Consider the following 15,279-nt stretch of genomic DNA (forward strand, 5'->3'; position numbering starts at 1 on the left):
AGAAATACTGATTTAGAAAAAAAACACAAAATCTTTGCTCCAAAGTACAACCAGCCTCAGCCATGAGCCATTCCTCACAGATTTAAAAATATTTTACACAATTTTAAAACTTCCCACATTTACAGAGGAAAGACAGGAATTACCGTGCTGGATCCTGTTCAAGGATCATCTCAACACAGGCCACGTCTTTTAAAGCAGACAGTTCACATCTTCAGAGGAAAGGGAGAAGGAATTCAATCACATCCAACTGACCCAAAAAGTGTTCTTCTGAACCCCCTTGAAACAATGGCTGGCCCCCATCTCAGAAGATAAGAGCTCTCAAATTTTAGTGGACCATTATCAAGTTACCAAGGTCTTGGCTTGGATATGCCATGAGTTTAGTGAGTCATCCTTCAGTCAGACACGGATGGAATGAAAACCATCTGGATAATATTATATTTATTGGGATCCTTTCTACACTGAATCTGCCTTCACAGCTTCCTCTGCTCAGAGAATATAAAATGGTACAAGAATAGTTTCAATCCAGAACTGGCAGCTCTGATCTCTCCTACCATTCCTCGTAACCACAGACAGAAATAACACCTTTCCCATCCTTTGCAAACCACAATTAAAAACAAGGTGCAAATCACACAGGTTCTACTTCGTGCAGAACAAAGTCAAAACTAGATTTGAGCTCACTAAAAAAACACATGAAGGGAACTCACTGGGAATCTTTTAAAAAAGACCCCCAAGTCTATGGTTTATTTATTATAATCATATTTTACAAACTTTAACAACAGGGCAAAGGTTTCATTTTCAGGCTGAAAGCAAGCACTGGAATGTGCCATGTGTCTCATCAGGAAAACACGTTTGCAACATCTGTGTGCTGTGGCAGAAGGAAGGTTTCCAGAGGGACAGAAAATAATTAAAACCAACTTAAATTGTATATACTTGATGATCAGAGGCAGATATAGATACACATGATAGTTTAACTACAGCAATCTGGTCATAGTTACGTGCTCAAGGATGTGAGTGACTCCCATCTGCCCCCCAGCCCCACACAGAGCTGTCTGATCCCTGATGGACACTGGGAGCTGCCACCTCCTGCTCCTCCCAACTCCTCGGTGTCCTAAAACTCTCCATAAGCTGCAAACTACTGCAAACAGTTCAGGACATGAACTGTTCTGAGCCTGGACCCAACTGCAGTCCTGACCTCAATCAATATGGAGCAATTCCAGGGATATGGAGTGAGTCCAGAGGAGGTCACAGAGAGAACTGAAGAGCCCCTTCCAGTGCCTAAAGGAGCTCCAAGAGAGCTGGGGAGGGCCTGGAGTGACAGGACACGGGGAATGGCTTCCCACTGCCAGAGGGCAGGGCTAGATGGGGTACTGGGAAGGAATTCCTGACTGTGAGGGTGGGCAGGCCCTGGCACAGGCTGCCCAGAGAAGCTGTGGCTGCCCCAGCCCTGAAGGGTCCAGGGTGTGATGAGGTTTGGAGCAGCCTGATGGCGTCCCTGTCCACGGCAGGGGAGTTGAATGAGATGGTCTTTAAGGTCCCTTCCAACACAAACCATTCCATGATGACTCCACAGTTCTAACAGTGGCTCTGGCCAGGTCATCCACATCAGACCTGTTAAGCCTCTCCCAGCTCTTACAAAAAGGTGGTTCCCCTCTCTGCAAGCACCAAACACCCTCCAGACAAGATCCAGCGAGTCCAGCACGTGGAGTCCTGGTAGCCAGGACCCACCCCAAGGAGAGGGACCAAGGAAAACCCTGCCATGCACGACAATTCCTGCAGCAAAGGGAAACACTGGTGCATTCTGGAGCAGGACATGGATCCAAACGAGATGCATGAAGGGAAGGAGCTTGTAACAGCACGCTGGGTGATAGTCAGAGACAAACACAGGCACAGAGCCAGAGTGGGGTGGCTGCTATTCTTGGATTAGCCCTGAACCTGCGGGCAGAAAAACCAAGAGGTAACTCCTACAGCGAATTCCAGCAGCTCTGCTGGCAAACTAAAAAAAAAAACCCTTGCTCTCTCTGAGCAGATTATCAGGGGTCAGCGTGGTTCTTCACTATCCACTGCTGAGACTCTTTCCCTATTTTTTTTGCCCATTTAACTTAATTCCCAACAGCACAAGGAGGATTGAGATAACAGGCCTTTTAGTTACGACTTCAATCTGATTTGCCAACGTGCATATGTTAAAAACATATGCTGGTTCTCGAGCCAAAACCAATCTGCCAGATTCAATCACTGAACTCACTTTCAGGGCCCGGTTGTAAAATCCTGACACAGAGCGTTGCCACGCTCGGGGAAACCGCCTGAAGCTCCTGAGTTACAACTGTGCGAGCACAGAGCCAGAAAGAGAAATATTATTTTTTTTGTGTAGTTCTGGAAAACTGAAAGCTGTTTAATTAGTTAGAACTGAAAAAGTCTTTCTCGGTCAAACAAAAGACAATTCTCACCGAAGCAAAGGGTTTTCACAATGAATGGGGGAACGTTTCCCATTTACCTCCCAGCATAAGCCAAAACCTAATTAGCGTTTCAAAAGAGGAATTTGGAACCACAAAATACTGGTATCTAGAGGCAAAGCATTTCAAGGTTAAAAAGATGGTTCCTTCCTTTTCAGGACTAAGAAGCAGTTGATCAAACCCTATTTTTTTAAGAACTGTGTGCCACGTCACGCTCCTGTGAGCACGGACCTCGAGCGGCGTCACTCACCCCCTTGCTGATGTCAGTGCTTCCCTCATTAAAATCTAAGTAATCTTCTGGCTCTCCACATTTCCTGGAACCTGAGATGTTCCAGAAACTAATTGAGCGTGGAGGCACGAGGAACACACCAGCACAGGGGGGTGGAAGGAATGGGTTCTGGAGCTCTCATGGGTACAAGAGCGTCACGTGTGCTCTGAAATCAGGTACCCACTCCACCCCAGAGTGCAATTACACAACCCAGTCTCTGGCTGCTCTCTTACAATCACAGAAGGCCTCACAAAAAGAGCCAAAATTTAAGAGTCCACTTTCTTGAATAAAAGGCACTCAAGCCCACGGTGTGCAGCATTTGTGGATGAACAGGCACAACTCTGCTCTCTACACCAGTGCCAGGTAAGACACATCAAATCTGTCACTAATGACAGTTCAGAAGGAGGAGTGACCTCACTGCAGGATCAAACAAATGCCAGTGTGGCATTTCTTAAATTATTATTTTGCAAGAAAGTATGACTCTGTCCTAGTGGTGAGCTGCTTAATGAACATATTTCACCTAAATCTTCAAGGAGTTCCTGTTTCTTAGTTCTTGCCTTAAAATATTGTAGAGTTGATGTGCAGGATGAAGAAGGGGTTCTGTTTGCTACCAGAATTGATTTGTTTCTGGTTTTTACTGGAAAGCATAATAAGATCCATGTTTGTATTTTGCCTTAGATAAATAAATAAATAAAGAGTGCCGTTAAGGGTATAGACATGAGAAATAAAAGCAACAGAAGTGTCCTGTTTAAAGGAAACAACCACTGCAGTGAAGTTCTTTTATGCCAGACTAGAAATCATCCTATCCTTCTCTTTTGTGTTTAATACTGTGAAATCTCCCAATTTCAAACTCTTTTTATGCTTCTATCCTTGTGATTGCCATGGTCCTATCAGTGGGTATCTCAACCTAAATAGCACTGGGAATGGCAGACACAACAGCTTAACTCTGGAATTCTGATAGGTGGATGGATTTAATTGGCCCAGCTCGAATTCTTTCAGTTCCCAAATATCCTAAATTTAGAGCAGGCCTGCATTACATTTCAACGTTTGGAGCTGCAGTGCTTCTCAGCAGATGCCACAAATTCCAGCTATGAAGTCTGCTTTCAGTACCAGCAGTGCTGCTGAGCAGCCTCTGGCTTTGCCTGAGTGTGAACTTTCACTGAATTTCAAATAAGAATAATTAAAGTAATAAAAATCCCCCAATATAGAGATATTTCAGTAGATAACCAGGAGTCAGTGCTGACAGGACACACGTAAAGCACAGCTCAGAAGTTGCTGCCACCTTGGGTAAAGCAACTCCCCAAGCTTTCCTATCTACATCTCATGCATTCTGAACAACCCAGCTGCAGATTTTGTGCCAAGATGGTTGAATAAGACCCAGCAGTGTTTGTTTACACCCAGGACACCTGCAGTCCAGGGAGATGAAAAAACCCAACAGTCCCACAAGTCTCCACAGTTATCTGTTACCTCATCTCTCTCTCTCTAAAAAGCCACACTTAACTAGCCTTATATTAATAGATTAGATAAAAATTCTGATGGGGAGTGAGAGAGTGAAGGTTTCTTATCCACACCCAAAAACCTGTTCTTGCAACAGGCCCAGCCTGGTTCCTGCTGACCATTGCAGAGGGGGCAGCACTGTGGTTACCACAGCAGCACGGAGGAGTTTCCAGCTCCAGCTGCCTCCTCAGCCAATGACCAGCACGACAAAACAATAATTTTGGTTTCTAATACCAAATTACAAGGATTTTCGTTCTCTTTTCAGCCCCCTGCTGCCAGGAAGCAGATCTAAAACCACAGAAACAGAAATGATGGAGATGTTCAAAATGACAAAGCTGAAAGTGCATTGATTCTAGTGCCAAGTGCAATGTGCACAATTGTTCTTTTCCAGCTTGTTGAGAAAAATACTATCACTCAAAATCTTCAGCTGCTCTACACTTCAGTACCTGTTGCCTGAATGAACCTTTCTATCAGCACCCAGAGTTCTGCATTCCAAACACCAAAAAAAAAAGATGAGATGTGGAAAACATCCTTCTTCCCAGAGTTTTTTCCTCAAAAAAAAAAAAAACCACTGAAGAAACAAAATTATTTGAGAAATAAACTGGTTTTCATTGGCCTTTCTTCACAGGAGGGATCTCTGAGCCCTGAGTGTGTGACTAAAGCTGTAAACAGCCAGAACTGTGCACTTCACTGTCCTGGGGCAAATGCCCTTTTGCTCCCAGATTAAGCCAGTTTGGCCACTTATCCTTAAGCATATTAAGTGTCTCAAGACAGACACTTCAGCAGACTAGAAGTGGTCCCAAAGTGAGTTAATTAAAGTACTGTAACTTCTCGTGTGAGGAAGAATGGCATGCCCAGATGGAAAGTCATTTAAAGGCACATATGTTTCTGTGATGTTCTCATGCACCAGCTCTTCAGAGAGATCCTTCCTGAAGAATTTGGCAGCCCCAACAGGGAGCTCAGCACTGACTACCTGGCACAGTGCAGAGCTGCACAGAGGGAACTCTTAATCACACAGTCTGGCTGCTGGGAGCAGTGTAATTACAGCCAGATACAGGTTATGTTAGTCCTGTTATAATTTCATGCTAATGTGCTCATGCTCCTCTCAGCTAATTAACCACCCTCTGGTGCTGCACCATGAACAACTCATCCTTTCCTACTGGAAAGGTCTCCAGTCCTGCAGCACCTGTCTCAGAAGAGCCCCAGAAGTTTCTCTGGAGGGATCTTTTCCATTCCTCAAGGAAGCCAAAGGGGTGAGGAATCATTAACTGAATTCCTTACAGTAGCAGAGTTTTCCAGCAATAAAACTTTCCAGCTCCTGTCTCCCTCTTCTATCCTCTGGCCATGATGATACACTTTCTAATGCATGGAAGAAAGACCCCCAGGTACAAACTCCTCAGTGGAACTCAAGCTATCAGTAGTTTGGCTCCAGCCTGAGAGTGCCCCTTTCAGCAGCATCACTGCAGATCAGCAGCACCAAAGCACAGCTCGCTCTCTCCTCTCTCAGCAAATGTGTCAGACCAGCACCCGTGCTACCAACACCAGGTGGTTCAGCCCCAGAAGAATCCACAAACCAGGGCTGAATCAGCTCAGACATGCAGCTCATTTGAATAGGATTTGTCTTGCAGAGCAGACGTGCTTTTTCAAACAGCCAGTTCAGCAGTTACTGTAAAAACATGTGATTAAAGCAGAGCACTCGAGCTCTGTAAGGGACTGTGAGGTCATGGCAGCACAGCACTCACAGGTATGGGACAGGGAACTCCTTCAAAAAGGAAACCAAGCAGAGCCACACCAATCTAGGATCACCCCAGGGAAAGCTCAGTTCTAATCTCCACCAGGTCAGAGTTGCTGTTATCATAAATTACACCCAGAAACATTCCCTCTTCAGAGGAGCTTTGCTCCCAGCTCTGTGTTACAGGAACAATAGCAGCAAAGCCCCCAACAACCTGCCAGCCCTGGCTGCTGTGCAGCAAAGCCTCACAATTGTATTTATTTAGCGTGGCCTTTGTTAAAGCCCCAGCTAACTCCTTCCTCAGGAAACAGGCAAGTCCTGCAAGGGAAGGGCTGCAATTTAGCCCAATAGGAAACAATATTAACTTCAATTGGAAACAGCAATTACTGAAAAAGGAGAAACTTGCTGGCTTGTGACCATCGCTGTTCTTTGCTACGTGCTCAGAACTTTTCATCCACGGCGTTGCTGCTTTTTGGGTATATCAGTACAGGAGCACGATGTTGGGATCACAGTACTGTCTTCAAGGATCTATTTAAGGAAAAATGGAGACAGGCTCATAGGAAAAGACAGCAAACCTGCAAGAATCAAGCAGAGAAATGTAGGCTCAGTCAGTCCTCTACTGTATCAATAGAAGTCACCGTCCAAAAGGTGAAAAAAGAAGCCAGAAGACACTGCCCTACTTATTTCTGTGTTTCTATAACGCTCAGATAGTTTTGTTTTAGGTTTCCCTGCATTATTTTCCCTTCATTTTTAATGCCAGGTTGCTGCTCATCACGAACAGCAAACAACAAACAATACACAGCCCGGGGTGCCTGCAGGCACTGAGGATTCCTGGGTGCACCAGCTCGGAGATTCCAGGCAGCTGAACTGCCAGGCTCTCATTTTCTTACACCTTCTTTTTTATCTGAACAGATGGAAACTCAAGAGCAGAAGCCAAGAGCTCAACGTGGGCATCTTTACAGTGCAGTAATGACTGCAGCTGTAGTTACAGTAATTGCAGGGTGTAGCACACACACACACACACAGTGGCTGTCATCTCCTCACTGCTGAACCAGACAGCCACTGATCATCCGTCCTCTTCTCAGTCATCCTGACAAGCAGGGACTCTCAGCAGGAATGGCTTAGGTCAGTGACAGCCTTTTCTGGGGATTCCCACACATCACTGGAAAAATGGCTGTGCAAGAAGAAAATAAATGTGGGTTTGTTTTTTTCAAACATCTGTTTTGTGACCGAGAGGACAAAGGCTGTCAAAAGCTGTCTGTGAAGAACCAGTTTTAGGAAACGAGGTGCTGATACCCATGGATGAGAGGGAAGTTACCAAGAGGAAAGATGTAAAACAACTCTAAGGACAAATACTGGAACGAGAACCACGGGAGCTGAGGTGGAAAGGCACTTGTGAAGATCACTCAGTCCAAACCCCTTGCTCAAAGCCAAGCTCAGCTACAGCAGGTTGCCCAGGACCACTGTGCTGCTCCACTTCACACACAGTGAGATTCCTCTCCTCGCAGTTTGGCAGAGAATTTCAATAATCTGTGTTTGTACCCCACCCCTGCTGCAAAACAGCGAGATCAGAAGATACAGGAGCTGCTCTGGAAACACAACAATAACACTACAAATTGCTTCCAGCCAGCAATGGGGAGGGAAGGCTGGGCCGTCCCAGGTGTGAGATATGCAGAATTAAAAAAAAAATAAAATTGAGCAGTGTTTGTTTATACAAAAAACATAAAAGAGAGGGGGAAAATGATCTAATTCAGAGAGCACTGCCAGCTACAGCAGTTGCACTTGGATGAATTCGATCCTCGGGGTTTGCAATTAACTCCCTCCACTCCTGCCAAGGTCATCTCCCACGTTCCAGTTCTGCAATCTTTGAACTAGAAAGAAATTAACAATTAAAAAAATTATGAGATGTATAAATGGGTAATGTCAGGCAAGGGCAGGAATGTTCCAGGAACATAACTAGTGTCTGTCACATCCTGACTTCAGCCTGACTTGGTTTAATTCCATTCCCTTTAACAGTCCATAAATCCTTCATCCTGGATCTCCCCTCAGTCTTTCAGTTAAAATACCAGGAGCACATACAGAAGGAGTCCCACTTGCACAGGCTCTGTCAAAAAGTAATTTTTTTCTATCTAAATGTCACTGCTGAGATGTCCCATCAACAGCAGGAAGGTGAAAGTTGCTCATCAAAAACGCCGACAAATAAAGCTACTGACTCCTCTTTTTAAAATGTGCTCTCAATTTTTAAAAGCGTGGAAGATATTCAATATATTGCAGCAGTTCAGTGCAGGCTCAGCAAACAGATTATCTGGTCTAAGGTCAGGAGCAGCACTGCCAATGAACAGCAATTTCAGTCAATAGGTACATGTTGATTGCAGCTCACTGGCCTCTGGAACAGGGCCACTCACTCCATCTTCCTTGTGAATGAGCATCTCAAAACCACAATGACATCACATATTAACTGCCCAAAGTCTGAAAAACACATGGTTACAGCCTCCCTCCTTAGTGCTGGTGGAGAAAGTTGACCTTATCTTTTATAACCTTCTTATTCTTCTAATAAATCTACTAAGTTGATCTTTCACCAATAGCAAACAGATGCTTTTTTTTTTTTTTTTGGTCCCCTCTGCACAAGCAATGGCACAGTTCAATGTAAGGCTTCTGTTCCCCTGTATTTAATCACTATATTTATATCAAAATAGCTTTTGGGGAAAAAAATAAAATCAATGGAGTGTTGCATGGGGATGGGACTGGAATTTGCCCACCACTGATACTTCTTTCTGTGATCTCCCTGTTGACTTCAGGGATATTCTGAGTGGATTTAAATACTCATATTAAATATGAGTGTGTGATCGTGCTCTCCCAAGGCAAATAACTGGATCAGGGTTTACTTTTATTATTCCTACACACCTATTTTTGTCTGGTGAGGCAGCTGCAGACAGAATGGAAAGACACTCAGATCTCTCAGACAAGCGACCCCAGAACCTGTTTTATTGCAGACCTTTTCAAAGGCACAGCTCACTGAACCGAGTGTATCAAGTTCTGTCCCTGATACTGCATGGAAACAATAGGATAGGGCTGTAAAATACAAGAATTCAGACATAAATACATTAAATTTGAATTAGGAAAGGCTAGGCCACAGATAAATCTAAAAGACAGACAACGATGTAACTATTACACTTCATAAAATTCCATAAACCTGCAGTTAAAAAGAGTAGAGGAGGGGAAAAAAAGAACCTCATGACAGATCAGGGAGAGTCTGGAAACATCCAGCTGGAGAAGAGATTTGTCCTGGAAAGCCTTAACCAGTTCTGAAATCAGTGATGCCTCTCGGTGATGCTGGGAATGAAGCTCAAACCCAGCCCTCAGCAGCAGGCTCTGCAGCTCATTCCTGATTTCCCTTCCTTTTCTGCCAGTTGGATGCCCGTGGAACACAGAGCAAGGCTTTTTGGAGGCACTTCCCATTAATAACTTATTATTATATTATTATTTGCTTTAATAATAGATTAATACTGCTGGATAAATTTGATCCATACAGCCAAATCACTCCTGTCTCAAAGCAATTCCAGAAGGAACATTCAGTTGTGCCAGGTATTTTTCCAGACACAGGGGAAGAAGGCAGCAAAGCACAAAGGAAGGAGCTGAAGGCTCTAATTACTCCTTATGATGCACCCAGAAATCATCAAGTAAATAGGAAATAGGTAAGAGCAAAGTAGTGTTTTTTTCAAAACATGAAATGTAGGAAATCTGATGAGGAAGATGGTCACTGGGGATTCAGAAAAAACCATGGCACAGGAGCTCTTTATTTGAATCAACCACTGCAAATCAATCAAGCAATCAATCAATAAATCCTGCTTGGGCAGGATTGTGACAGAAGGATTAATTTAGGCCCAACTCTGGTTTCTGTGTCAGCCAAAGTAGGTTTAGATTTTAGACCACAAGACAAAAAATATCAAGTGTTCCAGCCAAGGATGTTTTAAATCAGCAGCTTGAGTACTGGAAGAACAGAGCATGTGAGCAGAGAGCACTCAAAAACTGCATGGAAGGGCTACAGTCTTTTATTCTTCCTTCAGAATCAGATGCATTTTTCATCCTTTCCCAATAAATAATGTCTCAGAGCTGAAATACTGCTGGAAATACTCCACAGAGAGAAAACCCAAGGAGATGGTTCAGCTCCTTCCTCCTCCTGCCCAGCTAACGTGGCACAGAGGAGGAGGCATTTTCCAGCTTGACTCTACTGAAAAATATGGTTTGCATGTTTACCCAAGGATCATGTGAGGTAACAGATGCAACAGGAAGACTCCTATTGGAAGCAGAAACAAATTTAGGTCATTTTTCAACCTTGTAGGTAAGAGCAGGCACTGAGCTGAAAGCAGGATGAGCAGCAGCCTTCCAGCTGAAAGCAGGATGAGCAGCAGCCTTCCTGAAGGATTTTCTGTGGCAAGGAAGAAGCTGAGTGAGCCCAGGTTTGTTTACAGTCACATCCCAAAACAGACTTCCCCAAAAAAGCAGCAAATCTGGAGCCTGCACGAGGCAAACAGCACGAGGTGGCCCCTGTGTGACTGCAGTTGGTTTCTTGCAGTGTCCACAGCTTTTCCAGCTGAAGAGCTGTGAATTTCCATCAAACTGGCAAGCCCCAAATTTTACTGTTGTTGGCAGCTGACAAATCCTCCATCAGCTCTGGAATTTCCCTAGTGTTTTACTGGATTTTCACTGACAGAGTCAGATGGGTACAGTCTGTGTGCTTCTGCTGATGCAAATTGTTTTGTACTCCCTGATGTTTGGAATAAAATAATGCCCCAGCAAACTCAGACAACATGTGGAACTTGGCACAGCTGCCACAGGGATAGCTGGGAAAGGCCTGACATGGCTGGATCCACGAGCACTGATGCACAAGCCTGGAATTAGTTTTAGAATGTTCTACAGACCAACAATAGAAAAACACAGTTCAGAGTTTTTGAAAGGGGTAGCTGGAAGGGGAGGAAGCTCAGCCTACCAAGACCACAGATAATCAGCTACACAAGGAAGCAGGATCCAACTTTTTTGCCTGTTCTTGGCTATTAGATCACGCTGGGTTTCCTACAATAAATGCTGTAGGCACACGAAACCAAAAAGAGACCAAGATGAGGACAATCACTGGTGTCCATTCCCAGCTTTAAGGGTTGGACCACTATCCTGGCCAAGTCAATTTACCCAGGGCAGACAAGTCCACCCAGCTGTCAAATGAAACTAGAATATTGGCCTGGATTTGGGCTCTGTGGGGGCAGACAAACACTCCCCAAGACAAGCATCGCTGTGAGAGCATTCTTGCCTCGACACACCATTAAAAATAAACCAAAAGCTTTAGGTTCCACTTGGGAAAAGTGAAAAAGGAGAAAGAAACTTCGTTTGCCTTTGGATGGCTCTTGTCAAGTCCCAGTATCTCAAACAATCCCAGCAAACATGATCTCAGGCTGTGGAGTGCTCCCAAACCCAGCCAGCCTGACATAAGCGATGGGAAGAATCCCAGAGCAGGAACAGCCACGTGTCTACTTGCTCCTTGTGTTCCAAAACCACATTTTTTGACCTCTGACACAACACAGACTAAGATTTCAGAGAAAATCAAGATATCTTATTGCCCAGCAGAGCCACTTTTTTGCAGCAGCACAGACAGATGTGCTCTGATGACACCAAAAACCTCTGAGCCTTCAGGCACCCAGGTGTATCCTCAGTGAGCAGAGCAGCTCGTGGCTCACCTCAGGGTCTAATTCCTTTGCCAAAATATTGCACAAGTGGCACTCTGTCTTTGCAAAACGCTTCCTCAGGTGGCCCATCTGACATCAAACAGCAGGTGGTTTATTGTCCCTCCAGCAAATAAGGTCATTCTGGGGTTCTAAGTGGGCCATGGCTCGATCATACAGCTGCATTCACTTTGGAAATGTTTAATGTTTTGCTTAAGATACCTGAGTGCTTTCTCTCTGATTTTGCCTCCTCTCCTCCTCCTGCTTCAACATCTTCATCTGGAGGTATCACAACCAACACCACAACAAACTTTCCAGAGTTTCAGTCTATTGGGATCCCAAACCATTCACATATTGGAGACTGAAACAAAGATGGCTCCATCTACCCTAGTGCTGCAGGACTCTCCAGCTCTGTCACCTCAGGACTTCTGCCAAGGTGCTTAGCATGGATAAACACCATTTTAAACTGGTTTTACTCACTGTGCCTGTGTAAGGGGTGCCTTAAACACCTTTCTGCAGTGTGTCTGTTTTCAGACCCCATGCACTTTGCTGCAGGATACACTCAGAAGCTAGGCAAGATTTTTCAAGTTCTTTATGACAGCCCCCACTGGGTGTGGTTTCAGAGCTGAATTCTGTGTTTGCCTTCATGCTGAAGACCTTGCAGACCCTTCAGTGCTATGATTTTCACAGCACTTTGCATCACAGTGTGAAACACAGAAAGCTCACAGACAGCAGAGAGCCAAAATAAACAGCAGATTGTCAGGCCTCTGGATGAACAACTGCAGTTCCTTCCACTGAATCAACGTGGCTGGTGGACTTTCTCAAAATAAGGTTTTACCAAGTCTGCAGCTCTCACAGCCACCCCTCTTTGCTAAATTTCATGTCAATGTTCAGTAGATTTATAGATTTATCCAGGCACCTGAAGCACCAGCAAACACAGAACAGCTCAGTGTCACTGCTCTGGTTTGTGACAGATTTTTTCCAGCAGGAAACAAACTGGAACTGCTGTGCACAGAACAGGGATATTCCAGAGAGCCAGCACAAACACACAAAAGAGCAGTGCCGAGTTTGCAGCTGATTTAGCACAGCTCAGGAGAGAAGAAAAGGCTGCCCAGCATTGCCAAGTCACATCAGGTGAATCAGTGCCCTCACCCCTCGTGCCACGAGCCCAGCATCTCACTCACAGCCTCCACTGTCCCTCCTCTTCAGCCAGGGATGACTAAAACACCTCCTCTGCAAAGTGCTGCCAGCAATATTTATAGACTAAGAATATTTATATAATAGGAATATTTATATAAATAACCTGTCCAGTGCTCAACACAGTAAGACACAGATAAATCTACCTCGGAGCAAATGAAAGGCAGGGTTGGATGTTCAATCCTGGCATACCAAGCAATATTAATTTCATTTCCAGCTTTCAAAAACCTCTCAAAGCCAGTCCTTTAACCTGATAGTGCTCAGTTCCAGTTTTTTTTTTCCCCTAATGTAATTTTTTTTGCTCCATTTTAATATATCCTCTTTAATTTCCTTTACAGCTAAGTACTGGTCAGTAAAAAATGGCAGAAATTTCCCTTACACCAGCTGTCACAGGATCTAGTCTGGATTTGAAAACAGAATAGAGTTGCAGCCCACATTCCAAAAAATCTCCGGTGAACCATGTGAAGAGCATTGTTTGGGAGCAATTGGAGAGATAACTGAGCTCCTGATTTAACTCATTTATTGTCCTCAGTGTACAAAACAAGTAGCTGCAGTAACATCATCACACTGAGAGTCCTGAAAAGGACACAAAATAGAAAGCCTAATCTCTATTTCTGGTGCAAACCGTTCAGCAGCTTCAGCTGTACAATTGTGGAAACATCTTTGGACAATCTGGCCTCATAGAAAGCGATTTTTTTACACAGAGTGCAAACATGCACAATAGGCAGTCTTGCACTAGGTAGGACATCTGATTAAAGTGGGTAAGCCCAAAAAACTGAGCTCCCAACGGGCTCTGAGTTATGCAGCTGCCTCTTTCTATTCCTCAACTTCACTTAATTCCTCTTGATTCTTCATATGTGTACACCAGTTCCCTCTCCGTGGAGTCCTGCTCTTTTTGAAAAGATTTTAGGGGAGGATCAAAGAAAAGGACAATTTTTTTTTACCTTTGTCATTACTTATTTGTGTGTTACTGTGATTTCACCGTAGTTTTAGAAGCTGGGGCTGAGTAGAGAGAAGCCCAAGATGGGAAGAAGAAACCATGTTATTTCCAAAGCTGCAGAGATGTTCTCCTTTCCCTGCTCACCTGTCCAACAAGCACCTTGCTTTTTTGTTTTGTGAGTGTGGCCTCCCCTCCCAGGCTCCAGCACCTCAACACACCAGGAAACTTCCCAACCACTCTGCTTTTGGGAAGGGGCAGGATACAGCCTTCCCTCAACATGATGTCCAGCAGGCTAAAGGACATCAAAAGAGCAAGGTAGCATAAATAACGGATACCTGGGAACGAGAATTTCCCATTTAGGATTTCTGAGATAAATAGGAACTTGGATATGCACTTGGAAATGGGGAAGGGAGTCAGGAACGGGTCTCCCTGCAGAATGCAGCTGGAGAGCAGGAGCTGCCTGACCTGTCAAGGAACTCAGCTTGTGGCCAGGGCTGCAGGGGCTCCTCAGCTCTCCTCTGCCACCAGCCTGTCAGGCAGACTGCCAAGGAGCTGGGCAGGAAGGAAACCAGGGAGCTTTCCAGCAGAAGAAACGTCCCTCTGGAAAACTTCTGACCACTCCAATAATGGGCCTGCTTTCAGAGCCAGCCACGGTGCTGGCAGGAGGCAGGGAGACCCACTGCATTCTCTGTTTAGTTACTGCCTTCCTATCCAGATTCCTTTCCGCACCAGACACAGGGCATCAGCTGGAGCAATCCCTGAGAGGGATGTTCATAAATCCCTCCATAAACCCCCTCCCCGGCAAACGCGGCTCTTCCCCAGAACGATGAATTGTTGACTGGCGCCATTCAGAAGGTAACATTCTCTTTGGTAAGGTCTTTCCTGCCGCAGGCAACCACACGCGCTTCTGGCAAGGCCTCCAGACGAGCCCTGTTGGCAGCACACAGCGAGTGCCTCGCTCGGAAAGACTGCACAAAGAAACAGCTCACTTTCCAGCTCCGCTTCCAAGGCCTCGCAAACTTGGCCCCACTGCAGGAATAACTGATGCCTGACAGGTAGCATCCCACAGAGCTGCCCACACAGTTACCCTACAGAAGGGGAAAAACCTAAAAAAGGGGAAAAACCCCTCCTCAGCCCGATCCCACAACAACCGAGGCCGGAGTGATTTACGCACCGCTCGTTGCTCAGGGTCATCCGGGGAGGGTCGAGGTTGGGGTTCTCCATGGACTCCATCTGGGGACAGCGTAGGAAGTAGTAGAGGGTGTGGAGGGCGTCAGGGGACCAGGAGATGGGCTGCTGCTGCCGGCTCTGCCGCACGGGGCTCATCCCGGGCCGGACGGTGTTCAAGCACTGCATGTGGTGCATCGCCCGTGACACCAAATCACCTGCACAGAGAGGGAAACACAGTTCTTTTAAAGGGCTCTTTTTGACCTAAACACCTCCTCTCTCAGCTAAGATAAATGCCTTCTGTGTGCACACCA

General features: G+C 45.3%; 1 protein-coding gene across 2 annotated transcripts in view; it reads right to left on the reverse strand.

The window, feature by feature from the left end:
• Positions 1 to 15,279, reverse strand: part of ABTB2 (ankyrin repeat and BTB domain containing 2) — a 111,233-nt gene that overhangs the window by 23,085 nt on the left and 72,869 nt on the right. For both annotated transcript variants that reach the window (XM_027900475.1, XM_027900474.1), the window contains exon 4: positions 14,973 to 15,183. In XM_027900475.1, the coding sequence (XP_027756276.1) occupies positions 14,973 to 15,183 (211 nt within the window). The remainder of the gene's footprint in view (positions 1 to 14,972; positions 15,184 to 15,279) is intronic.

Source organism: Empidonax traillii, unplaced genomic scaffold (genome assembly GCF_003031625.1).
Source record: "Empidonax traillii isolate 1590-97213 ecotype Southwest subspecies unplaced genomic scaffold, ASM303162v1 scaffold733:size745334, whole genome shotgun sequence".
Classification (NCBI taxonomy): Eukaryota; Metazoa; Chordata; class Aves; order Passeriformes; family Tyrannidae; genus Empidonax; species Empidonax traillii.